Here is a 27,293-nt window from a genome sequence, read left to right as displayed (position 1 = left end):
AAAAGTTAATTTAACATTTGGAGCTCTCTAAATGTTAGCAGAGGGTTACTGCAAAATGTATGTGTGGATGGACGGACAGATGGACGGACAGGAGACAGTGTAGATGTGCATAATCTCAAAACATTTACTTACCATTCACTACTTGGCAAAATCAGTTCTCCCAATCTGGTTGGGACAATAGGTATTTTTGTTAAAATACAAGTAAGGAACAAGGAAAGAGAAAAGCATATTTGGAGTGAGAATCCTTTAATAACTATATTCATTTCCAGAGAACAATAAATAGAGAAATGACAAGCAGTACATGTAACAGTAGTATTTTCCTTAGGTACAGAAAGCATCTACTTTAATAACAACTTAACGGGCAAACCCTTTTATCGGGAATCAGCATGGGGAAGAGCTACACAAGAGAAGAAAAGGACACTAAAATGAGAAATTGTTTGTTCCTGACCCTCACTGCTGAGACCCTCACTCCAGGCCGTCGGTCCCCGGGAAGGGAGGCGGGAGACCCCGAGGCTGGAGGCCCGCTCAGCTCCGGGCGGCCGCGGTCTGCGGTTGTTCAGACTGGAGCTGTTTACCGAGGTATTCCCTGAAAGACAGGGACAGCAAGGTGGATTAGAATTTCAACAACACAGAAACTCTTTCAAAACTGAAGCACCACGTATACTATCATTTATACTTACTTTAGTATCTAAAAACCAGTAAAAGAGCCCCAGAAAACGAATCTTGTCCAAACACCAAAAGTACCCGCACCACAGGAATTCTGAACGCTCCGTTTACCGTACACAGACAAGTGTTCTCCGAGCTCCCTGAATCTGTGGTTTGGTGTCTGACATTAACTTGGGGGAGATCCTCAGTCACTGTCGTTTCAAGTGCTGCTTCTGTTCCTTTCTTTCTTTCTCTGATATTCCCACCGCATGTATCTTACTTCCTTTCGGAGTTGCCCCACAGTCCTTGGATATTCTGTTCTGGTTTTTTCGGTCTTGTTCTCTTTGCTTTTCAGTTTGGAGGTTTCTACTGAACATCCTCCAGCGCAGGGATTCCCGCCTCAGCTGTGTCCAGTCTACTACCGAGTTACAGTGTTTGACCTCTAACATTTATTTTGGGATCGCTTTCTTACAATTTCTGTCTCTCTGCTTAACCTGCCCGTCGGCTACTGCATCTGTCTACTGTATCCATCAGAGTCCTTAGCATATTAATCATAGCTGTTCCCAGTCTGATAATTCCAACCTTCCTGCCACTGGCCGGTTCTGATGTTTACTATGTCTCTTGTTCTTTTTTTTTCCCCTCCTCAGGCAATATTTTCTTGACAGCTGGACGTGATGTGCCAGGCAAAAGAAACTGCTGTAAAGAAGCCTTCAGTACGTGGTGGTGAGGCAGGGGGAGAGGAAGCTTTCTGCAGTCCTCGGACTGGCTCCCAGTCCTTATCGAGCCTGTGCCTCAGGACTGTGACCTTCGCAGCTGTCCCTTAGGGTTTTTCTACTCCCTTTGGGTGGAACAGGACGGCTAGGGTCAGCTAGAGTTAGTTACTTCCCTTCCCTCAGTTCGAACTCTGATAACCTCTCAGCAGGTTAGGCTCTGGTTACCCAGTTTCCCGAGTGCAGGCCTTGTTGAGAACAAAGGGCTCTGGTTCCCTTCCCCTCCCTGTGCCAGAGCCTGAGGGAATTTTTCTCAGATATTTACGGTGGGAAGCCGGTCTAGGTTCATGGAGGCACATCTCACTATACACTGGGGGCCCTTATGATTGGGTCCCCCTGGAGTTTTTAACTCAGATGTGTGCACGCACCCCGAGCCTCCTGCAATTCACTGATCACTGTGCCGGCCTTCCCATGTGGTGCTGCTTTCCGTCACTGGCTTCGCTCTGGGTCCCTGCGCCTGTAAGCCACAACTCCCTGTCTTCATTTGTCTCTCCAGGCTTGGCAGCAGCCGTGTGCCTTGTGTCCTGCCCTCTCTTACAGATCCAAGAAAAGTTGATTTTTTCAGTTGGTTCAGCTTTTTATTTGTTGTTTGGATGGAGTGATGACTTCCAAGCTCCTTACATGCAGAACTGGAGACCAGAAGTCTCTCCTTTCCTTTTTAAATGCTGGTTCTGCATCAGCAAGTAGTTACAACCAAAATCAATCTGTACAATGCAAAGCGTGTCCCTAAATGGCCACAGTACACACACACCTAGTGACGTAACATGCCGTGTGCGAGAAACGTCCATGCTGCTGCAAGGACTCTCAAGGAGAAAGCTCATATTCTATTAGTTACAAAAATAGTATGTCAGCAAAGACCACATTTAAGGCCTGTTATAGACTCTTTTTTCTTGCATTACATTCAGAATGTAAGATTCTTACGTGCAAAAGAGGAGATAGGGTGCCTGACCTACCTTCTACTATTTAAATCAGTGCCTGGCATATTCCAGGAGCTCAAGAACTGCTGAATGCAAATAGTTGAAAAGTCCTACAGGGAAGTTAGAACCTGAAAAAAAGATACATTTTTCTCCTGCGGAGAAACACTAGGAGAGACAACGCCAGCCGTTAAACCTACCAGTCACCCCAGTCTAAGCGGCTCATTACCAGCAGAACGTCCAAACGAAACGTGCAATTGTTTTAAATTAGGGAAAATTGCCAATATTTTATACTAACCATAAATGGAGTGTAACCTTTAACAACTGCGAACCACCATACTGTGCCTGTAACTTAATGTTGTACATCAACTACATTTCAATGAAAAAGAAAAAATTTTAAATTAGAGTTTGCTTAAAAGACAAGAAAGTTCAACTAACCCCACAGTAGAGAAACAATATTTTAGAAGGCAAGCCCCGTGTTTCAATGATAATGTAGTGGAAAGTGAACTAAATAAGTTTTATTATTAAGTTTGAAAGATCTCCTAGCCTATAAAAGTACTCTTTAGAGAATCATTTCCCCATAAGATATGTAAAAACTAAAATACACCAAATGTGGGCCAGCTTGTTCCTCCAACATGAATCCATAATCACCTGTAATGAATCTCAGAACTATTTTTTTTAAACAAAAGCAATTATGCACATTTGAAATACAACAAACCAGGATGTAAGAGGTTTTTGTCTGATTTTGTTTGATAATTAAGAACACCAATTATAAACTGTGGGAAACACCGGCTTCCTCGCTCTCACTTTTGCCCAGATCCAAGCTGTCTCCGGGTTTTAGAGATTCTATCCCCTTCAGCTCCCGGTCCTGCCTCACTAAACGGACGTCCTCCTTATCCTCAGCCTGGATCAAATCTGCAGTCTCCTGACTGGCATTTTCCCTCCAGCCTTCCTCCTCCAAATCACAAGCCTCCACTGCCTCTAAAACAGTCCTTCTAAAATGACACATCATTTTTACTATCTGTCTGTAATTTTCCACAATCTCAGGAAAGATGCTGAAACTTCTCAGAACAGCAAAGATGGCTTTTCATGATCTGGCCACTACTTATGTCTCCAGTTTTATTTTTAGCTTCAGAACCAAACTCCAGCTCCGCAAGCGGGTCAGCATCCCTCCAACCTCAATGGGTCTGTACACACAGCTTCCTTCCTGGGGCCACCCCACTCCAGCTCCCCTCCTCCCCTCTCACCGGCCACCTCCTCCTGTCTGTTAACGCCTTCTACATGCCCTCTGCCCAGAGCATTCCCGGGCCTGGACTGGGCCTGCTCCCCACGTGGCCGCACAGCCCTCCCCCAGGACTATGAGGACACACTGCGCGTGCGAGTGGGGCTCCCCCCGGGCGGTGGGGCTCCCCGAGGGTTGCGGGCGTGCCCCACGCTGCCGTGAGACACAGACAAACACCTTTCACGTTTAACCTACTGCTTTTCTGGGTTTCAGTTACGTCAGGAGCTGAACCTACCTCCTAATCATTTCTCTTCTTAAATAAAAATAACAGTGTCCACGTGCACTGGCTTTAATGCAAGTGTCTGTGACGAGGTCAATCCACCTGACACGTTAAATACGCTTCGGTAACAGCTCACTCCCACACTGACGTAAACCCAAACACATGGCAGGACTCAGGTATTTTTCAAACGCTGACGTCCTGAAGCCTTCCTCACGGTTCTGCCTCAACGCGCAGCAGCCAAGGATGTTCCCAAAAGCATAACCTACGAACAGCTTGGTCTGCAGAGCGCTGACCGCTGGCAAGAAACCACTTAGCGGGGAAAAGACAAGGTGAAGTGTTTAACTAGCCAAATGGAAATGAAAATTCTCTGTTTTAAACATTCTGGACCACAACTTATCCTCAAAACTACGCGAGAAATCATTCAGCTGAGAAGCAATACCTGCCGCCTCAGCCAGCCGCTGGATGAGAGCAACTCCAGCAGCAGTATGTATTCCGTTCTGCAGACAAATCTATACGTTTTTTAATTGATGCAAGGATGGGTCAATACCTGCAAATCAACTCAATGTGACGCGTATACCAACAAAAGAAAGAACACATTTTCTTTACTACTTAACAATCATCCTTTTTACATGCTTATAATTTATCATACTTGATCTAATTTAACATGACATTATGGCTAAAAAATTTCTAATAGCAATTTTCTCCAAATTAGGAGCTCTATGTTTTTTGTTCTAAAGCTTCAGTTTAATATTTTTCAGAAAACTAAGTCATCCGTTTTGTCACAATATGAAAAATCTATTCCCTACAGCCCTAATTTTTTAAAAGTATTTATTTAATATACTAAATCCAAAGTCCTTAAAAAATTTTTATTTCTACAAAGATAAATCAAAAAGGTTAAAGTAAATCATGGTTACCAAATACTGAATAGATGACACGCTACCATGCCACCAGGAGGAACTTCAGAATATAATTTACAGAACAGAGGCCCAAACAACTAACATAGTCTGCTGTCACCCAATAAATAAATTCTGTATAATGGAAATCCCACAGCATTCAGAAAAGAGAGAAAGAGAGAAGTACGAGAAACAGCACTTCAAAGAGACTACAAAAAATTAAAAGGTGAGTTTTTTTTAAACAGTATGATGATAAATAATAAAACAGAGGTAACTTCAAATACAGGTCCTTGGGGGAGGAAAAGAGCAGGGCTTTTACCTGCCGAGATAATACACCTCCCCGGCCAGCGCCTCAGCAACGCTGCTTCTCTCCCGGCCACGGCCCGGACTGAGGGCCGCGCCACCCGACCCCGCTCACTTGTCTGCAGCACGGCCAGCGCTTGGTAAAGGGCGCAAACTGCTCTGAACATTTCTGAAGATTGCGCTGCCTCCTAACCACTAACGACCCACCCCACCCTCAAACTAAAAGTATGAACCATAAAGGGTTGATTCTTCAGCTATGAGGGAAGCACATGTTCAGCATAAACTGGGCACCTACCCTCCCCAATTTACCAATTCATTTCAACGAATATTGATTTGCTAAATTAGGACAGACAACAGAGGCTTAATCTCACCAATGGGAGGGATGTTGGCAAGGAAACGTGTCCACACATTTAAGAGCAGACAGTCCGGGCCTGAGCCCTGGGCCCTGGGAACAGTCCCACCCACCTCTTCAGCCCTTTCCCTCCATCAACCACCCGCCTCTCAAATCTTCACTTTCTCCCACTTGAGAAAAATCGCAAAACTGTTGTAGGCTGCCAAAAGATGACAAACTGGATATATTTTATTTTAAACGTGTGTAGTAAGAAAAAATGATCTTAAAAAACAACACAGGGTGTGTGTGTGTGTGTGTGTGTGTGTGTGTGTGTGTGTGTGTTTATGTGTATCTTTCTCATGCAGGCAGAACAAAATGAGACAAATGGAAAAAGTAATTATTTTACTGACATGAACGTATAATCACTTTACCAAACATTCACTTATATGCCTGATATGTGAAGAAAACCAGTGTCTGCAGTAATCGAAATGCCTGGTGATTAACCTTCGGAGAGCGTGTCAGTGCTGGGAGACTCCTGTGCGGCACAGCAAACCGCCAGCACTGGCTTCCGCTGAAAAGCACAGTTAGCAGAAATGTTTCTAACAGCTTTGTAACATCTATCATAAAAACACTCTAGAAGAGATCAAAGGTATAAGATCATTTTCAGAAAATCATAACTGAGATGGGATGACCACTCCCTGAAGAGCTAAAAGTAAACTCTCTCTCAACTGAGAAAGCAGCTGGACACAAATGGACTGACAGCACAGTGTCTGAACAAACCTAAAATGTTCCTCATAAGATATTTCTAGGCTTTTTAGCAAGGTAGGAAAAAAATCTTCCAGGAGACTGTCTTCATTTCAGGCATATACGAACACCTAACCCTTAAGTAAAACAGGCAAGAAGCTTCTGGAGGTGGGGACGTACAGGGAAGCCGTGCCAGAGCTCCAACGCTGTGTCGCTGTGAGAAACACCATCTGTTAGGAAACCACTGGCCTGGTACTAACACTTTGGTACCTTCATACTGAACTCATTGTTTAAAATATAAGTTAAGGACTGGGGGGGATAAACTTCATTTAACTCATATAAGGGGGTTTACATTTAGGACAGGTACCAACTGCATCACTGCGCAATTCTATTAAAATGTAAATTTAACTAAAATTCAATTAAAGAAATCTGGAAGTGCTATATGTTTATTTAAAATCACATGGAATGTTTCAGTAACATGAGTATTAATGCTAAAATGTTTAAACTTACATAAGGGTTTTTGGGTTTTCTTTTTTCTTCAATTCTGTTCATAAGTAACTGTTTTACTCACTGCATTTATGGCTGTGTTCTTACAGAATAACTAAAATATCCTAAGTAGATGTAAACATCAGAGAATAAAGCAGTATCACCCAGACCCTTGGCTCGGGGAGCACCTCTCTGTTACACTATTTACCTACACGTAAAGATCGAGAGGGTAACACTCACAGAACTTACTATTCTGCTTGAACATTGGTTGAAAAAGAATCTGGAAACAAAGAGAAAATTCTACATGAGATCTTCTATCTACAAAATTCAGTGTTTCTTTCCTGAAGTCCTGAGCTGCCCATATGCACATATTGCTGCTTCTGAATTAGAGGCTGATTACATTTAGAATTGTTCTGTAGGAGAAAAATGGTGACATTTTACGATGTTAAATTATAAAGTGTAAACTGAGGGTCTATATAAAAGTTTTCTAGAGTAAGCTGTCATTGGTTATATATGTTGCCAAATGTATGACTATAAACATCCAGCCCAGCTCAAAAAGAAGAGGGACATACCAGGCACTGTGGGGACAGGGAGATCAGAGCCAGGAGGAGGGCTGGGGGTGGGACTGACCAGCTCGAGGTCCCCTGAACTCCGGAGCACCCAGCGTGTGACCCACAGCTGCCTCCCTCTCCAGCAACTCCATTCTGTCCCCCACGTCCGCCTGCATCAGTCAGGGCTACATGCAACCCATGATTCCGCATAAACACAGGTTGTCAACACTGCCTACTCTAAGACCTGCAGTTCACAGAAATGATTCTGAAATCAGTCATAAAATCGTGACGGCCGGGCATAGCTCAGTGGTAGAGCGCGTGCTTAGTGTGCACAAGGTCCTGGGTTCAATCCCCAGTACCTCTATTTAAAAAAAAGGAATTAAGTAATATTTTCACATGATATAAAACTCTATAATTCATGTTATACAAACCAGAGATAAATGTATCTGTACGTTACCAGGAAATGGAATATTTAACTCCTTAGAGCAGAATCTAAATCAAAATCCATTGACAACCCAGTTCCATGATTTCGTAAGTATCCAGTGTATACTTAAAATGTTATTTTAAACTTAAAACAGCAATAAAAACATTCCCTACAATAAAAAAGAAATGTTAACTTCACTATCTCCAAAGTTACGATTTAATCTAATCAATAGAAACTTTGGGAATACCACAATATCAAAAATTTAAAACTCATTTATGTAGAAAAGTAAAAGAAAATCAACCACGTGTTGGCAACCTGACAGCAGGGCCTCAGAGCAAAACAGCGACACACAAAACGTGCGGCCACGCCAGGAAGCGCCGCCGCCGCCGCCCAGGCAGGCTTTTATTCCTCCGTTGCCCGTGGTTGTATTCTAATTATCTTCAACTGATTTATTTTACTGCCGAGCACTGAAGCATACCATTTCTAAAAATTCATTTTAATTAAGTCAAAACACACAGAATGCCAAGAGGAAACCAAGTCAACTGCGCTTTCACGTTCTATTGGGTGTGAAACACCTTGGCCGCCAGCGCTGTGGTTTGGGTGAAAAGCCTCTATTCCAGGGCAGCAGAAAGGCCGCCTTCACCGGCAGGAGTGGTTACAGGCAACCTGGTCACCTGCACAAAGATACTGATGCAAAACCTTTCACATTTGCGGACAGCTCTGCTACTTTCCCAATGGCATTTTATTTGGTCTCATACTTAATCTGATGTTGAAATAAACTGCTATTTTCATTCTCTGGCACATAGAGCCACAGAAATGTACACATCACAACAAAAGCTATAGATCACATGTGAATTCTAATCTTTCATTGTATGAAAACTCCTTTATAAAGAAAGTACAGGAAAATACTGACACTAAGCTTCCCCATTAAAGGAGGTTTATCATAATTAGAACATTAAAGCTAAGATAGCATGATTAGATAACACGATCAGACGGGTCGGGGGGACATTCTCTCATAAGCTAGTCAATGACAAAGAGCAAAAAAGCCAGTTTCTGGCTATAAAGACGTTTACTTTGCCTTTTGTAATCATGTATCAAAAAATTTACCATGAGACTAAATCAAGTTCCTAAATTCAAGGAAGATTTTTCAAATTTTAAATGTTTCATCTTTAATGCATGATCATCTGAACAACAAACAAAAATTCTTAAAAATTTTCTCCACTGGCAAAGGGAAAAGTCCTATTTCACATTCAGCTCTTTTTTCACACTAGAAATACACATTTAATTAATTAATTAATTAATTAAATACATTTTAAAAAGCTAAACCCAACAATAAATTCAAGAGAAAGAACTATTAAAATGAGATTGGTTTTTATTCAGCAACCCAACTTTCAACAAAAGGGAAAAATAAAACTGTTCAACAGAAACTTTAGTAAAAGATCTACCAAATAGAAGCTCACTGATCACAACCGCCTCAAACTCTACTAAATGCCAACATTCTCTAAACTAATTTCATGAAACAGACAGAAACAAACCAAGAGATATAAAATTACTAAGTAATTTATGTTAAAAACTGCAGCTCGGGGTACAGTGAATCAAGGGCAGAACCCAGGGGAGTCTTCCCTACTTTCCTGACAGACAGGAAAGTTTTCCCTTTGCTACACAGGAGATAAAAACCACAACTGAGTGCCTCTGCCTTGATCTCATTCTTCCTGCACTGACAACAGGAAAAAAGTAAGAAGCAGTTTTCAGTCCGTCAAGTGCCATGAGCACTGGCTCTGAAACCCAGTCCACGTCCATCTGCTTCTCGGCATCTCAACCTCCATCATTTCAGTCCCAGCCACGGGCCATCCCTCCTCTAGACCACAAGGAGGACCTTCCTGCTCCCACACTCAGCATCCATCCTCCACGGAGCAGCCTACGAGACCCTCCCAAAATATAAACCAGATCCTGTGGCTTCCCTGTTAAAACCTTTACAAGAGCTTTTAACTCATCTTATGAAAGGAAGACTCAAACAACAGCCAGCAAGACCCTCTGCGATCAGACCCGCCAACCTCTCCTCGCCCATCATCCTTCACGTCACTCTCTCACCCTCAGCACTACTGACACACTGGGCAGGACGGTTCTGCTGAGGGGGGCTGTCTGCGCCCTGCAGGATGCCCAGCAGCATCCCTGGCCTCTCCCACCAGGTGCCAGGAGCACCACCCCCCCAGCTGTCACATCAAATACATCTCCAAACAGACAATGCTTTCAAAGAGCCAGGCTCATCCCTGCTTCCTGGCCTCTCCCCTCCCACCCCCTCCACCCCCTCCACCCGAAATGCTGATCCCCAAACCTGAGCTGCAGGGCTGGTTCCTTATTGTCGCTGCCTCTGCTGAGCCGCTGCAGCCAAATGGCGAGGCCACCTCTGATCACCCACTCCCACCGCGCCCATCACCCAGCGCCTGGCGGACAGGCTACAAACTAAGTGCCCAAAGAGCAGGTGCCGAGGGAACGTGTCAGCATTCAAGAGAAAAGGACTGAAGGGGCAAGGCGCCAACATTCAACAACACATGATGCTCAGCAGCCAGGACGCCCGGGTCCTCTCCTACGCCGGACTTCGCGCATCTTTCCAACGCACGCATTCAGATGAGCCGTCAGTTCTTTCCTCTGGAACTACTGGCAGGATTACTGTCAGTTACAGGCAGGGTATGTCTGTTCACTGTGCCTTAACAGAAACAGTCCCGCACCAGAGCATCTTCCAAAGGGTGGGAACAGAGGCACTTGAGCTGTTCAGGAAAGAGCTGAAAGCAATGAACTTCCAACCTACTGCCTAAAACAGCCGTGACACAGAGTCCTGGGTGGTTCGCTCACGTCCACCAGTGGCCCACCCGTGTATCTAAGCAGTCACTCTTAACTTACCTTGTTTTAAGTGGGCACAAAAAGGTCCATCATTTTGATTTAAAAAATAAAAACAAGAAGAAGACATGACTTTGGTTGCTATGTCAACAGCAAAAGGCTAAAACAAATGAAATGTGAGAGCTGGACCTTAACCGAGCTTTTAGCATCTTCATGTGAGCTGGTAAAAATCCACTCAGGGTAACGCATAAGCTGAATCGTTAAACCGTGCAAAACTGCGGAGTCTCTGATCCACAGTCCAGCTGACTCCCATCCAGCCCCAAACAACGGAGCCGCTCACGTCACCAGGTCCTCTTAGTTACTTTTGGAGCCGCTTTCCATAGCAGCGCTTTGAATGCACATTTCTCCAGAACAGGAGTGCAGCTGTTTCTTCTGAGTGATCATGCCATGTTCTGAATGGCTACAATATATTTCTAGATAGTCATCAAAATCACTGCTTTGAAAACCACCACCCATCCGAGCATTTATTTCCATGAAAACCTCCAGGCAGCGGGGCATCGCGGGCACCTACCAGTTGTGCACCATGAGCTTCTGCACGGCCAGGAGCGCGTTGTAGCGGACCTGCTGGTCCTCGTGGTGCATGTGGTTCATCACCAGCTGCTTCCCGCCCAGCAGCTCGATGACCCTGCAGAACAGAAGCCACATGGGGAAGACACCGCAGTTACTTTCAGAGTCGGCAGAAAGCCCAAATTCCAAAGCACCAAGGGGTTTTAAAAAGTTGCAATACAGGTAAGTAAACCGACACGCGTCTTTTTTTAAATATAATTTTCCCCAAATCACAGATTTAAAGTATTCATGTATTTTCTCTTGAATTCCTAATGATAAAGCCAACTGTTATTCCCAATCCTAGTCCAGGCAAATATCAGTGACCTGCACTGTGGTGGTGTTCTAGAATACAGTGTCCTAGGCAGCTGAGTATTAATATCTTTATTACCAGTATTTCTTGCTTGCTTAAAAGTCCATATACTGAACATCACATAACATCTGAAATAATACCAGATCACCGATATTAAGCCTGGCAGCTGCCACGCCGTGAGATAGATGTGGGCTCAGATGCAGACAGCAGGGAACACGGGGTTAAAAAGCACCCAGTAGGAGTCCTGTTAATTTCCTGACAAAAGCTTGATTTTTTAAGACATCGGCCCTTTCCTGTGATGACGGACTATGCCACACGACCTCCTGGGCAGTGAGACAGATGGGAAATCCCCACTGTCAAGAGCACCATGAGGACTGACAACTGGCACTGGCTCTGCCACCACACCCCTAACACCCTGAAACCTCCAGTCACTGCAGATGCAAAACTGAAACAGTCACGTGCTTCATGAATGAAGAGAGGCTCTCTGTTCCTCGGCAAGGGTGTCGAGTCTCTTAAGTCCAGCTCAACAGTGTGGATTCTCTGGTCTGCACTGTCTGGTGGCAAATCTCCACTACATGGTCAGTGACATGTGACATCTTAATGCGGCAGGGCTTTTGGTGACGAAGGCCACAGTCGGGACGCTCAGGGAAGCAGGCCCTCACCTGCCGAGGGCATCACAGAGAGAAGTCCTCCCTGAATGAGCGGGGGGGGGGGGGGGGCGGCTCTACGTGTCCTGGACTAAACGCCTTCTGTGGTTTACGATGACCAGAGGGCCATCCGTTACCAAGGGTGAGGGGATAGGTAACGAGGCCCACCTAGGTCTCCATCGGGAGGATGAGAAGATGATCACTGAATAAAATGTAAAGGGATTTCGAGACCAAACATAAAGTCATTCTTATGTCACCACAAACTGCTTACTCAGCCGACCAGCCTGGTGTCCGTGGGTAAACGCCGCTCTCAGAGCCTGGCGGGGCTGGTTCGACCCCTGGTAGCACCCGTCTCCTCCCCAACCTGGGGACCTCTGTGCCTGGCGAGGTGGGAGGCGGGAATCCGCCCTCCTTGCCGTCCACACGGTCCAGTGCCCCCGGGACGGCGGGGCAGGCCGGCTCTGGGGCCCGGTCTCCGGACGGCCGCCTGCCTGCCGCACACACACCACGCTCTCCACTTTTGGCCTCAGCAGTGAGGGCTCTCCACCTGTTACATCCTTTGTTGTGTTTCTCAAGTAATTCAGAATTCAGGCAGACAGGAGGGGCACTATTTATGGGGACCCTTCGGGGTACCTCCCAACACGGAAATACAGTTGGTGACCGCCTTTCACTGCAGGCACGTTCTAGAGAGTTGTACCAACAGTGAGTCACTACTCTTTCCTGTGTTTTTCAAGGTGTCTGTAATGAGTATTTGTTACTTTTCCATGATAATGATCGTTTACAAAGGAGTATTTGAGTTCGGTTGATAAAAGGTTTGTGCCACCATCAAAGCAATTTACTACTTTCATTTGCATGTGCTATGTTAGGCTTTGTACAAAGGAAAATAGACCTTCACCTCGCATGAAAGTCTGTACCTAAGATAACAAGCTTGAGCTCTTTGGCAGCCCTTCTTTCCAGCGCTCAGGACGCCTACTGGGTGCCAAACCCTCTGTCTGGTCAGACACAGCTTCCCTTTCTGAGCGTCCACAGTTATCACTGTGCTGACTGCAAAGTGCTGTTTCATGGAGACCCAAGCAGAACACCGCAGAAGCGCAGAAAATTGGACAAACGTGTCCTGGTTTAACGGCAAGATACTGGTTTGCCGGGTTAAGAAGAGAAGCTTTTGTATCAGTCAGCACTTTCAGCTGCAGAAACAGAAACTTGACTGCCTGATCTGAGCAGCAAGGCTTCGCAGAAAGGCAACCACAGCTTGGAAGGCTGGGGACCCGTCTCCGGAGGCTGCCCGGCTGACCCGTGGTCACAGCAAAGCCATCAAGTGACACCCAGACACCAGGCACTAGTGCGGGGAGGGAAGGCCCGCTATGCCCACTTCCCTGTTCTTCATTCCTCCTGCAAATCTGGGGCAGAGACAGCTGCCCAGCTAAGCTTAGGCCAGGAGCACACGTCAGATGGAAAGCAGGTCAGGAATGGGGGCTGCTGGCATTTTTATCTTCTCCGCTGGGAGGGAGCATGTGCCTTATAAGGTGGGGGGGCGTTCCTCGAACAGAGGAAGGCAGGTTAGATGATGCACTCCTTAAAAATAAAAAAGGAAATGCCCTATGGCGTCCCAGGCAGAGAGGGGCTCGCCCTTGCTCACGCCCCACGAGGCTCTGCTGTGGCTGGGATGTTGCTGTCTGACATGCTGATGGTTGCGACAACGTTCACGTCAGCATCTGTGCTGTGAGTCACACCCGCAAAGGACACACAGTCCCCCAAGTCGTCCACGTGTGACTTCTGGGCGTCTGCCAGGGTCACGGGTGGACTTGTGCTTTCTGAGGAACAGTTCTGTTCACAAACACCACGCACGTCTGAAAAGTAAGATTAATGGTAAGTTGTGCTTCTCGCCTGGAAATCGAATTACAATCGTAAAGGTTATGGGTCCTTTACGAGGACTGAACTGGCCGGGACGGCTGCGGCTCAGTAAGTTCCCTTGGCGGTTTATTTTCACGTCGTCTGCAGTGATGGGGGATAATGGTTCAATCTGCAGCTGGGGGAAGTTCCCGTGGAGCTCTGCCCCCGGTCCCGGGGCCTGAGGGGACTCTCTCCGCAGCGCTGAAGCTGCTGCCATCCCTCCACCGCGCCCTAGAACGTCCTCCCCCTCACGGTACAGGGATGTGCAGGCGCGCACAGTAAGTCTGCACAGGCGCTCAGACGCAGAAGCAACAAGTCACCGAATTGGCCCGAAGGACCCGCCCACATTCGTTTCCCCGCCCCACCGGCAACTAGGAAGCACGGGATCTACAAAGGGAAAACCAGACACCACCCGCACTCCTACAGACGCGAGCCAGCGCCGCCAGCGCCGGGACTGACTTGTTTCACGCAGCCACGTGCGCGCGCGTCTGACGCCAGAGGCTGCACGACGCCCGGCTCACGGCCGTGGAGCGAGCACCGGCCCTCGTCCCATCACACGGAGTGCGCCACAGCGTTTACCTGTGTCACTAACGCCGCGTGCTCGGGCTACTTTCAGAATCATTTGCTATTTTAAATGACGCTGCAAGAAGCACGGCTTTAATACTTAAATTGTAGTGCTTTCTTTTATCTGAGTGAGGCATGAGTCTAGTATTTCGTTATTTTTGTTATTATTTTTCCCCAAAAAAATCTTTTCCACAACATTCATTTTCTATTTTTGATGCTTACTAAGCTCTTTTACACACAGGCTTCTGTATTTGCATCTGTGCCACCTGCCTTCTGTACATTGACCCACCACGTGGAGTTCAGACATGCTCGTGGTCATTATTCCAACCCAGAGAAACGTTCCCCTTCGCGCCAAAGGGACCTAAACTACCGCCTCTCCTCCTTCTATCTGAACCCAAAGCGGGTTGCATCCTACCTACTCCAAGCCTAGTTTTCCATATAACGGTGTCAGTGTGTGACCCACGTGATACTCAGCACTGGCAGATTCTGCTCCAGACGAAACAGTCGTACTTTTGCAGTCAGGGTTACCAAAATCTACCATACAAAGCAGCCTGACCTACTACAAATCAGATATAAATAACAAGATAAAGATCAAAAGTAAAATATTCCACAGACAGTTGGGGTAAAAGGTGATGTCTCTGCTTGACAGGATACGACTTCACTTGTCACTGACATGATGTTCCATGATGTTTAGATACTTGTACACAGTAAGGACAGAGAAGTCATGAAGTAGCTGCAGAATGTTACAGTCAGCACCTCCAGCAGTGGCTCTGCCAATTTTTCCCCACGTTCTAAGAAGTTCTGGGTTTCCACGACACCATTTTACTGAGGAGTAGGATAAATGTCGTCGTATGCCTCTTATAAAACAGTAACAGTAATTACAATAAAAGTAGCTAATACTAATCACTGTGCTTGGATGAACTCATTCGCTCCTCCCATCAGCCTCACGAGAGAGGAATGTGATTATCACCCCAACTGTAGAGGTCAGGGAACCAATCCCCAAGTGGAATGGCAGCCATCCAACCCGAGGCATCCCTGCTTCTACAGGCAGCATGCAACAGCCCTCGGTCTCCTCTAGTGCTTTCTCCCTCAATATAATATTGGCCTCTTGACTTCCTGGTTTAAAAAAAAAAGGCTGTCTGCCATTTCACTGTCAATATATTTAAGTGATTTTACATTACATGGCCAGCATCACCTCCTCTGAAAGCCTTACCTGTCTCCTCCCACAGAAAATTCCTCACTCTTCAATGCTTTGAAATACGTGATTCCATTACTGTACATCGGCTGTAACTTTTCTTCACACGAGTTACATTTCCTTTTATACTATGAACTGACTCGGTTCAGTAAAAGTGAAACCACAAAGAATAGTGGGGAAATCACGCGCGCTAACAAAACGGCTTTTGAGTTTAATCGTACAAACCAGAGAAAACCCTGAACGTGCAACGTCTGGTGTGGTCTCCGTCGGCTCCCACACCGCAGGGTGCTCACATACTCACACTATCCATTTTTAATCAGGTTTACCATCTACCGGAACTCCCAGCATCACGGGAATTTGACTCCGCTTGCCGGCTGCTCCGTCCGAGAGAAGCGCGCAGGGGAGGGCCTGCTGAGCATCTCGGGAAACCCCGAGGAACGAGGCCCCGCGCTTACCGCTTGCCGCGGGGGTAATGCCGCACGTACTCCCCCACATCGTGAGCGGCAACCTGCCAAGACTTGCGGGTCGTCAGACACTTCCAGAAGTTTCGTCAAAATCCTGAAATAAATTTAATCCAAAGAGAGATTGATTTCTGATCCGTCTACAGAGTGCAACAGAGCACAGGCTGAATGCCAGTATCTTCCTGAAAATAGCCGTTTACAAACATGACCGTATTTTCTACAGCTTTCACTATTACGCGCAATACATCACACGTATTTTATTACACGTACGTTAGCAGTTTTCAAATCTTTCTACGCACATGACAGGTTACTTTCAGAGTCAAAACATAACACCACGCACAATTCCCCAAATATCCGAGACTCCCTCTCCTACTCTTTCGAGAAGGACGACGAGAATTCTGCGTAGATGCTGCCTTAATATACAACTACCCGTGGGTCCCTGCTCATCATACTCTGTCATCCTCCTGCCAAGCGCCAGTAACCAAGCACCTTCCCGCGACCGATCAAGACGGGACCGAGGAAACCAGGTGTTTGCGCGACCAATGACTGAGTCCTTCTCTCCCGAATACAACGCAGCTTAATGAGAACGAGAACGGGGCTGTATCTGCCACTGCATCTGCAGCGCCGGGAACGGCCCTCACCACACGCCGCCGCCCAGCAAGCCCCCACATCCCTCGTCATCTGCGTTCAGGCAAATCCTTACGAGAATAAAAGTGCGCTTTGTTCGCCGTCTGCACGCGTCCGTGAGGCTCGCTGACTCCAGTTCCTGGAGCGCGTTTACCAGGTAAGGTCCCGGAGACTGGCTCAAGCCTTCCCCGCCCTTTCCTGCCAGCACCTCAGCCTGGCGACAAGCTAACTCCACAGTAAGCACCGCTGCCAACCACGGAACCGTTTCATCAGGAAGTAATCACACACCTTCTCTCTTTCAGACTAAGTGGGAACCCACACTTCCAAACAACAGAGGAGAAAGGAATGCACGTTCACTGCACACACGCCTGTTCCCAAGTCTGTGTAAATCTGCTCCTCGTGACAACACATAAACGAGGAAACGAGACTCAGAGAAGCTAGGTAACATGCCTCAGGACACAGCAGATGTGGAAACCGAGATTTGCATCATCATCTGCTGACTGCAGCCCTCACAAAGCACAACCACACCCTGATGGCCGTTACTCAGCTCAAGCACGGAAGACCCAGTAAGAAAAAACAAGACTTACAATCTCCCATACATTTGTATTTTTTAAATTTCAAAAAAGGTTCTTTTTATAAGGCCAACAGGCAAATTATTCTAAAATTTAGTTTAATTCAACTGAAACATTTTAATAATTTCAAAGGATTAAATTACTTTGCATTTAAAATTACTTTGAAATGTTATTTTAAAATTATTTTATAAAATAAGAAACTGATATTAACATGTCTTTTAAAGTGTAACAGAGTATCTGTTCTGAATACCCCAAACCAGAAGTTAGCAATCTCAGCTGAAATCTAAACCCAGCAACCACCGCTTTTATAAATAGTTTTATTTTTTTAATTTAAGTATAGGTGATTTACAATGTTGTGTTAGTTTCAGGTGTACAGCAAAGTGTTTACATATATATATAAAAATTATACGTGTGTGTATATATATATATATATAATTTTTCATCAGATTCTTTTCCATTATAGGTTATTATGTATATTGCACATCGTCCCCTGTGCTGCACAACAGGTCGCTGTTGTTTACCTATTTTACATGTAGTAGTATGTACATATATTAATCTCAAATTCCTAATTTATCCCTTCCCCCCACCTCTTTCCTCTTTGGTAACCACAGTTTGTTTTCTATGTCTGTGAGTCTCATTTTTGCAAATAAAGTTTTATTGGCACACAGTCACACTACTCAGTTTACTCACTGCCCATGGCTGCTCTCGCACTACAAGGCAGAGTTTACCTCCTGGGCCTTTACAGAAGTCTGCCAATGCCTGCTTTAAACCACATTCAGTGGCCTGAGACATTCTCCACACGGCTGAGACCTTGATTTTCACAATCAGGTCTGCGAATCAGCACCGTCAGCATCACTGGACACTTAACAAGAAAAGCTGAATCACAGACCCAACCCTAGACCTGCCAAGACAGAACCTGCCCTTTAACCAGACCTCTGGGAACATCTGAAGAGCAGTCTTAGAATCAGAGAAGTCAGAATTAGGAGGAATCCCAGAATCCTATGGACAGATTTCCTGATAAACACAGAAATGATTTTAATGGTTATCCTTCAGAGCCATTCCACTGAATATCTTCAGCAATATCTTTATATTATTACCTGTAAATCCACTAGGCATACTTTCTATTTCTATATTCAAATCATCAATAAAAATGTCCAAAAGTATAGGTTCAAAACTAGATTCTCAGGGTGAGTAAAGAGAGCTCCCTCCAAGTCATCTCTGAATGTAGATGTTAAGTCCACAGCCGACCCGACGATCATCATCCAAGTCTCTATCACCACGGTAACCACAAGCCAAGACTGTCAGGTACACAAATAGGATGGAGACAGCAACACATCACAGCTCTGGACTTGGACCAAACGTGAATTCTCACTCTCACATGTGCTAGCAATGTAATCTTAGAAAGCAAGGATTCAAATCCAAAACAGAATTCACATTATTATTCTAACTGATCACTCCACAAATTTGCGTTTCTTCTCTTTCACAGTGTTTTCCCTCGGTTTTATAAACTTGCTTTTGCTTTTCTTTAATTATAATCTACATGGTTTCCTGTATTTCAGAATATTCCCTATTCAAAATACATACTATTTCATAGGTAAACAACAAGGACCTACTGTAGAGCACAGGGAACGATATTCAATTTCTTGTAATGAGCTGTAACAGAAAAGAATTTTAAAATATATATATGTGTGTGTATATATATATGTATACATATATATAAACTGAATTGCCTTGCTGTATACCTGAAACTAACACTGTAAATCAACACTTAAATAAAAAGTAAGAATTTAAAAAATACATACTATTTCAAAATTATAACATGCCAGATTAAAATGCATTTTCCATATACTATTATACTCAAAAGTGGTAAAGGGCGAACCAACTAACATCACGTAACTGCTAAGTTTGGCATCCTGTGGAAAACAGGTCAGAGCCTGACGCACGCACGGCTCTCCACAGACAAAAAGGCCCGCGTGCACTGTGCTTTTCTAACAGCAGAATAAAAACAAAACCAAACAGATTTCATCCGTGTCTGCTTTATCAGCTAGTTTAAAGGGACAACACTGGTGTGGCCCTTTCAATCATCCCCATGCAGATAATTAACAGGAATAAAAACTAAAGACAATGACTTCAAATATCTCAACACATTAGCATAAAACGAAACTAATGGACCACACATCATTGTTTCTTGTTATTCAGAAAAGTCACAAAACTCAAAGGGAGTAACCTGAAGGAGCCATGAAAATTAAAACCTCACAGCAGAAGACAGAACATGCACTTCAAAAGTCCTTTAAGTGCATCTTAATAAAATATGTGTAATGCTTTATAAAGTAAAAGCTCCTTCCATTATATTCAAGTTTTCCAAAGAGTAGATTGAAAAAAAAATTATCTCATTTTGTTATTGTTGCTAAAAACTCAAAGTGGCAAAACAATGCTGGAAAGGTAATTCATTCTCTCCCTTCAGCCTATTCTCCATCAGTCCTGCCAATAAATTTTTAGAAGATAACGTCTAAGCAACAGAAACAAATCTGCCTGAAAATGTTTATTGGACACATGCACATACGTTCTCTGCTCCTTCTAGAGATCTCATTAAAATGACAGCAAAAGGATTTTTCTCCTTTTAAAACATAAACCCGTAAGAAAAGACAATGTGGAAAACTAAACAACAGTAACAAAATCCTGAAGTGGAAAATCAGAGGAACAAACACTAAATAACTTGAGAAAACCAAATACCAAGCTGATAGTGAGGGAAGCTGAGTGGCAACCTGATCTGTAACACAGACCGTCTTGAACAGTATTTCTCCAAATCAGACTCAAGCTGTGCTATCCAATACGACATCTACGAGCCACACTGTTAAAGTTAAATTGACAGAAATTAAATTAAATTAAAATTCAGTTTCTTGGTCACATCAGCAATATTTCAGTCACTGACAACTACACTGAACGGCACAAACATAAACTAGTTTTACCATCACAAAATATTCTATTGAAGCTGAAGGAGAAAACAAAAAAATTTAAATGGTACAATATACAGGAATGCCAAGAAATCAAATACATAGGAATAAATCTAATGAAAGAAGGACAAGACCCTAACATTATCTGAAGGAAATCCTATACAAACGAAAGGGTATATACACCATGTTTATGGATTGGAAACAACTACATTTTTAAAGTATCAATTCCCCCTAGACTGAACTATGGATTCAAACTCAACCAAAACTCTACTAGAACTGTTTAGTTGACAAGTTTATTCTAAAATGCATAAAGAAAAAATAATAATAAAATAAAATAAGATGCATACAGAAATTCACAGAGCCAAAAGCACCACGACACCTTGGAAGAACAACACATTGGAAGTGCTCATGCTGTCAGATACCAAGACTTATTTACTACAAAGTACAATGAACATATGCAGTTCTGCAGCAAGAAAAGGCAAATAAATGATAGAACAAAATAAAGAATTCATTAAGGCATTTGCGTAACAGAGATTCTAAACATGGTTAGGCTGTAATTAGGGGGAAAGAAAGGCATCCAGACTGGAAAATGAGGAATAAAACTCTCTCTGTTCACAGATACCCTGATCTTGTACATAGCAAATGGGAGAAAAAAAAGTCACTTAAAAAAACTATGCAAACCAATAAAAAGAGCTCAGAAAAACTGCAGAATAAAAGAGCAATATACAAAAGTCAATTGTATTTCTATAAACTTGCAACAAAAAATTGAAAATGAAGTTCAGAAAACATTTCCATTCACAACAGCATGAAAAGAAAAAGAAAAAATTATAAATAAATTTAACCAAAAAAAAAAAAACCCTCAAAACTTTTACTCTGAAAACTTTAAAGCACTTTTGAAATTAAATATAATCTAAATAAATGGGAAAGCATCCCACGTTCATGAGTCTGAACACTAAATATTGTTAAGATGGCAGAACTCCGCAAATTGATTTACAGCTTCAAAAGATATCCAAGTGACTAATAAGCATATGAAAAGGTATTCAAACACATTAGTAAGCAAGAAAATAGAAACTGAAATCATGGAATATCTAAAATTTCTTAAGAATGACAAAAACATGCTCGTATGTGGAACAAGGGGTTTTAGAGCATAAACTGGAATTTAAAACTTACTTCAAGAGCTCATAATTCTTCTCATTTAATCTCACAGCATTTTCTCTCCAAAATTTCTCAGATTTGTGCACAGGACTCCATTCCAATCTTCCAGACTTAAGTTCTGAACTATATTCATCAAATGAGCTATAAAAATTTTTGAAGAATTCAAAATTTATAAGAATCTGAGAGATACACCAAAATTTAAAAATGTAAAATGTCTTCACTGATGATTTAACAACAAAGACTGACATCCTTTGCACATTCACAAACTCCCACTAAACAAAATTTAGACAGCTTAAATAATCCTCTATAAATCATGTGAAATGTATTCAGGGTACTAAGGGGCAATACTCCTGTCGAATTTGAAAGCTCATCATCAGATAGTAGCAAGAGCACTTGCTTTCAGAATCCTTGCCCTAATATTCACATAAATGTGTATCACTAAAATGCCTAGTAATCTAGCATCACTTCCACCATGCCGCCTAAAATACTATTTGCCAGACCACTAGATACATTAATGGGAACTGATGTAAAACTATATTACTTTAACACAAAATACAATAGTACATTCTAATTCTATTATACCATAAATGTTGTGAACTATGATACTGCACTATAAAAATAAAAACACGTATCAGTAAAATATTTTCGAATGTGACTACCAACAATGTAGCGGGAATTCATTCACTGAATTAGCCCATTAAAGATTATTAAAAACAAAAACCTCCATGCACATTACAAACTGCAGTGCAGTTTGATTCAAAAGTTATTCACCTGTACTGAGTAACAATCATTCAAAGCTTCATAACATGAAAATGTTTTAACGTGGTTAGCCAGTGAACAAACGTAATGACAGGACATGCTAGTACTTTTTTTCAAGGAAAAATTTCAAAAAGAACTAGCCATTTAATACTGATTGGTAATTCAATATAGCAAGGATTCACTGGTTAAGCTGACCAGAGTATCCTGTTAAGTAGTAATTTAATGTAAGGCTAGTTAGTGTAAGAAGTAATCTTATTCATTTTTTTAAACGAGCTCAAATCATTATTACAAAAGAATAATAAATCTTTTAAATAAACAGAACAGAATCTGTATAAACTGCAAGCTTATTGGTGCCCTAAAATATTACAGTCAACTTATTCATATCTGAAATTATAGGAAGACAAAAATCATTTGCTTTCCTCCACAAAACTCATCCAAACCACTGACATGGGTAATAACTCCCATCTCTACAAAAGCTCTCGATCCTTGGGATCATGGGCTGCACTGAACTGTCCGGTAAATACACTTCTGGAACACACACTATACTGAAGGCATTTGCTGGACAACTCACGGCAAATACTACACGGTTGGAATTTTATCACTATTTTACCAAAAGGAAAACTGAGACTAAAATGGCAAGAAGCTTGTTCAAGGCCACACATGGAGAAAGTAGCCAAACAATTCAAACGAGAGTCAGCCTGGCTCCCAAACCCAATCCACTCGTGAGAAAGATCTATTTCTAGCAAGTAACTCTCTTGTGAAAGAGGATGTGACAATGAATGTATGTATGATCGTGTACAACTGAAAAACTGTGCTCTACATTGGAATTTGACACAACATTGTAAAATGACTATAACTCAATTAAAAACTTGTTTAAAACAAATAAACTTCTTAAAATGGTTAAAAAAAGAATATTCAACTTCTCTTTTTCTTTGATTAATGTTTGATTAACTCAGATTGAACAGATTAAATGCCATTAAACAACAACAAAAAATGTATCAATAGTTTAAAAACACAGAATACATGGGTTAATGGGAAAAATCATCAAGATACCACTGAACAAAAAAGAACAAGGTCAAGAAGAGTATGCAGAACCCCATTTGTGCGTGTGTGCACGTGTGGGCGCCAGGGTGGGGGCTAGAAGGATTTTTGGGAAGTAAACACCAGAAGCCAGAGGTGCGGGGGGAAAGAGGTAGAGAAGGTGGGGGACAAGGCTGGTGTCTCTTCTGTTAGTGTAGAAGGGATTTTTTTTTTCTTTACTGCATATACATTATTTGCATAATTTTTAATATAAAAAATAAATAAAACCAACAGGAACTTCAAAAAAGCCGGGGGAAACAAAACTCTTCCCATATATGAGCAAACCTCCTCCATGAATTAACAGCGCCTGCTGCCCAGAAAGGTTCTCAGAGGGCGGCACCAACAACCTGCGGATTCCAGACACACAGAACAGCGCGATCTCCCCGAGAGGGAGGAGGCAACACTGGCCAGGACCAGTTGTTGCCACGCTGCTGAGCTGGTTTTTCCATACCTCCCAAGTTTTAACAGGAGACATGTTTTAGTGCAGTCTTTTGAGTTGATAGTAGCAAATTGAGATTCCCTTAAAATACGAGGCAAGTTTAACAAGGCCCGAGGTATCCAGCCTGCGAGCATTAAGAAGAATGACATACCTAAGGTCTTGGACACTCTCACCAAGTTTCTCCAAAAGGAATTTTATATCCTCACTGATGTCCTCATCATCGTACTTCTGCTGTTCCAAGTTCTCCAACTGCTTCAGGACTTTGCACTGAATCATAGCCAGAGCGTACTCTTGGCGAGTTTCTCTTTCAGTTGACTTTTCTAAGAAGTTCTGGGTTAGACAAAGACATGATGAGAAGTGATTATAATCTGTTATGTCCTCAGTCCACCGCTCTTCTCAGACCACTGCTCTTGCAGACCACTGCTCGCTCCTCCTCCTGTTCGTACGTGAACCATCACTCTTAAGTGGATGCCTGTATTGCAAATCTGCACTGCCTTCCCCAGCACCTGAACCATATCAGAAGCGTACCTCTGATTTTTTCCTTCCTTATTGGCTTACGAACATTTATATGACTGACCCAGGCAAGCCTCAAAACACTGGACACATACACAGTTAAGTCCATCACAATGCTTCCTCACAGCCCTGCTCCTGAGCACACCACCACCAACGCTGCATTCACTGGCCGCGGGGAGCACTTCAGATCCCGAGGAAGACTGGAGAGCTACACTCCATATTTAAGATACATCATAACTCACGGTTTTAACTGTGAACTCAACACAGTCAACAGAACTAGTAAAGAGTGGCCTGGAGGCGGGCGCTCTCCTGAAACCAGCTCTCCCCTCCACTCCCTAAGACAACTGCACTTCAACTTCTCCCCTTTCCTTCAACCCTATGTCAAATCAATCAGTAAGTCTCATCTGTTTTTCCGTTAAAACATGTTTGAATTTCATCTCTCTGTCTCATTATGAAGAATAAAAAGGTTATGAAAAACACCTAAGAAAATGAATTTGCCAGAAACAAAGCTAGCTTTTCCAGCAGCGGTGCACTATTTAAAGACACTAAAAGTCAGTGCATCTTCACCACAACAAAATCATAAGCATAAATACCATCCTGGCCTTTGTCCAGGCAATGGTGCCAAGTGGTCTGGACTTCACCAAGGACAAGGGGGAACCAAGTGACAATTCAGATCCTTCCTCCACCACAGCTGCTAACCTTGTAAAACACGTGGCAAGCAGCGCTTCTCAAACCAGCTGCAGAGGAGACTAGTGTTTGTTTTTTGATTTCCAATCAGTCACAAACAAAATACTTTTAAGAAATTCCAATAAAAAAAGAACTTCTAGGGGGGAGGGTATAGCTCAGTGGTGGAGCATGTGCTGAGCATGCACGAGGTCCTGGGTTCGATCCCCAGTACCTCCACTTAAAAAATAAAGAAACCTAATTGCCCCCCCAAATTTTCTTAATTAAAAAAAAAAGAGTTTCTAGATGAATTTAAATGAATTTAAAAAGACATGCAAAATACGAACTCAGATTTTGTGTCATTAAGCTTGACAGGCATGTCAGATTACTGAAAGTTTCTCCACACGCACGCTCGCCTGCTGTATCTGCCTCCTGCAGGCTGTGCCCAACAGCTCACAGCACTGCACAGACACGCAGACCACACCTGAAGCAGTGCTGTGTTAAAGCACTCCCCCCAGGATTTAAAATGTCTCATTCTTACCAGACCTCATCCAAACCTGGTATCTAATGAGCAAGACAGATAAATTCCTAAAACAGGGAATGAGGGACAGACCTAGGAATAAAACTCGTTGATAGCAATACTTCCATGTTAAAGCAGTGGGCAGTACAGTCCCACACGCCCAGATTAGAGGCAGCCTCATGAAAGGCTATGACCATGAACTACCTGCACAGGGAGACAGGAGCACGTGCTCGTCTGTGTCTGTGTGCGTGTGGTGGGGGGGGTGGGAATTAAACATCATGGCTAATACAGCGAATGTAAAATCCAAATTCGATCTGGTGATATTTCTTTCTAAGCCTTTCTGCTGAAAACCATGCAGTTGTAAAATATAATTTTATCGCCTGACCTATTACAGAGGCTCTTGACTATAAGCAGAGTTAAAAAGAGAAGCAAAGCCCACAACAGATGTAAACCTCTAGACAACAAGCATGGTCTTCAGAGTCTTTCTCAGTCACAGCCTCAAAACATTTCAAATTATTTTTGAAACTAAAACTGACACATCAGTTTCACCGATGGAATAACATTTATGGAGACCTGGAGTGTCAGCCCCGGCTATGAATAAGTGAGACTGACATTTTCAAAAATAAAACTCACCCAGCCAAATGGGAAAAAAAAAAAAAAAAAAAAAACAGCTGCTAGGTTTCTTCAGCTCACAGCAGCTCAGCAAGCTTCCTACAGTCTTCAGCACAAAAATTTCCTTCCTGAGTTTCAGGATGGGGGAAAAAATTCATAACTAGACAATCCTCAAAAAACCTCATCAGTGAAATCTTTATTAAAGGTTACAGGAATTTGAGAATGATTTAAAAAAAAAAAAAAAAAGACCTAGCTAGGTCTGACAGTCTTACTCGAAGGCACCAGGCCTTGGTGGGTGATGGCCCACGAGAGGGGTGGTCAGTAATGGATCACGACTGGCCCCACCAGTTCCATGCCCAAATGGCAGCACAGGTCAGCAGAGCCAAAGTCTATTCCTTCAGAAAGCAAACGGCCACAAACACCAGGACTGCATCTTCACCAGCCACGTGCTCCCTCTACTCCCCTAAGGCTCCCTTCAGGGGCGGGGCGGGGGGGAGTGTGGACGGAGGGGCAGGGATGGGTCCTTCCTCAGGAACAAACCCCTGACAACCCCAGAAGGTCCTCTCTCTTCACTTGGTAATGTTTATCAAGCTTCCTCCACCTCTGCAGATCTGAGACTCCTATGCAACCTTCACAAGCCTCTTCCAGCCCTCTCCTCCCTGAAGCTTTTCCTAAACCCAATTAAAAGATAACATTAATGCAAAAGAATGGAAAGATATGCACTCTCGATATATAGTGGACAGCGATGTAAATTTGCAGTTTTGAAAGGTGATGTGATATTAATTGTCAAAACTATAAAAAAAAAACTATATTCCTCAACTTAGCAATTCCACCTTTGGAACTTATCCAACAGAAATACTCACTCAAGTGGGCAAACGTGTAAGAGAAACTGGAAACACCTCGCATTTTCATCAACAAGATACTGGTTAAAGAAACCACTTTACGTGAACACAGCAGAATACAGCCATTAAAAAGAGCACTGAAGATCTACCACAAGAAAATGAAAATATATTCCTTACATACTTCTAAGAATAAAGCTACAGAACAGTATTTATAATGATACCCCTTTTATTTTTAAATACAAAACAAAATGATACACCTACTTATATATTTATCTCTGTGTGCTTAGAGAAATCCAAAAGATGTTAGTGACTATATTTCGCAAATGTGAAGACTGCTATTTACATTTGCAATACCTCTGTACTAGTTTTTATTTTTGACTTGTCATTGTTTATTTAAAGAAAGCAAAGAACAAGTAACAGTTTAAAAGCACAAATTCCAAAGCCAGTAGCTTGCACTTGTATGTCCACCATCTTCCAGCCACG

The 27,293-nt window shown here is 43.2% G+C and overlaps 1 protein-coding gene across 1 annotated transcript in view; it reads right to left on the bottom strand.

The window, feature by feature from the left end:
• Positions 1 to 229: 229 nt before the first annotated feature.
• The window catches only part of ATP6V1H (ATPase H+ transporting V1 subunit H), a 51,771-nt gene continuing 24,707 nt past the window's right edge, over positions 230 to 27,293 (bottom strand). The window contains 6 exon segments of the mRNA XM_032470240.1: positions 230 to 586; positions 10,973 to 11,086; positions 16,069 to 16,121; positions 16,123 to 16,171; positions 21,398 to 21,523; positions 23,812 to 23,990. Of these exon segments, the coding sequence (XP_032326131.1) occupies positions 526 to 586; positions 10,973 to 11,086; positions 16,069 to 16,121; positions 16,123 to 16,171; positions 21,398 to 21,523; positions 23,812 to 23,990 (582 nt within the window). The 3' untranslated portion in view covers positions 230 to 525.

The sequence above is a fragment of the Camelus ferus genome, chromosome 29 (assembly GCF_009834535.1).
Source record: "Camelus ferus isolate YT-003-E chromosome 29, BCGSAC_Cfer_1.0, whole genome shotgun sequence".
In the NCBI taxonomy this organism is placed as follows: Eukaryota; Metazoa; Chordata; class Mammalia; order Artiodactyla; family Camelidae; genus Camelus; species Camelus ferus.
The sequence above is the reverse complement of the archived record's forward strand: the minus strand, read 5'-3'. Positions and strand labels throughout refer to the sequence as shown.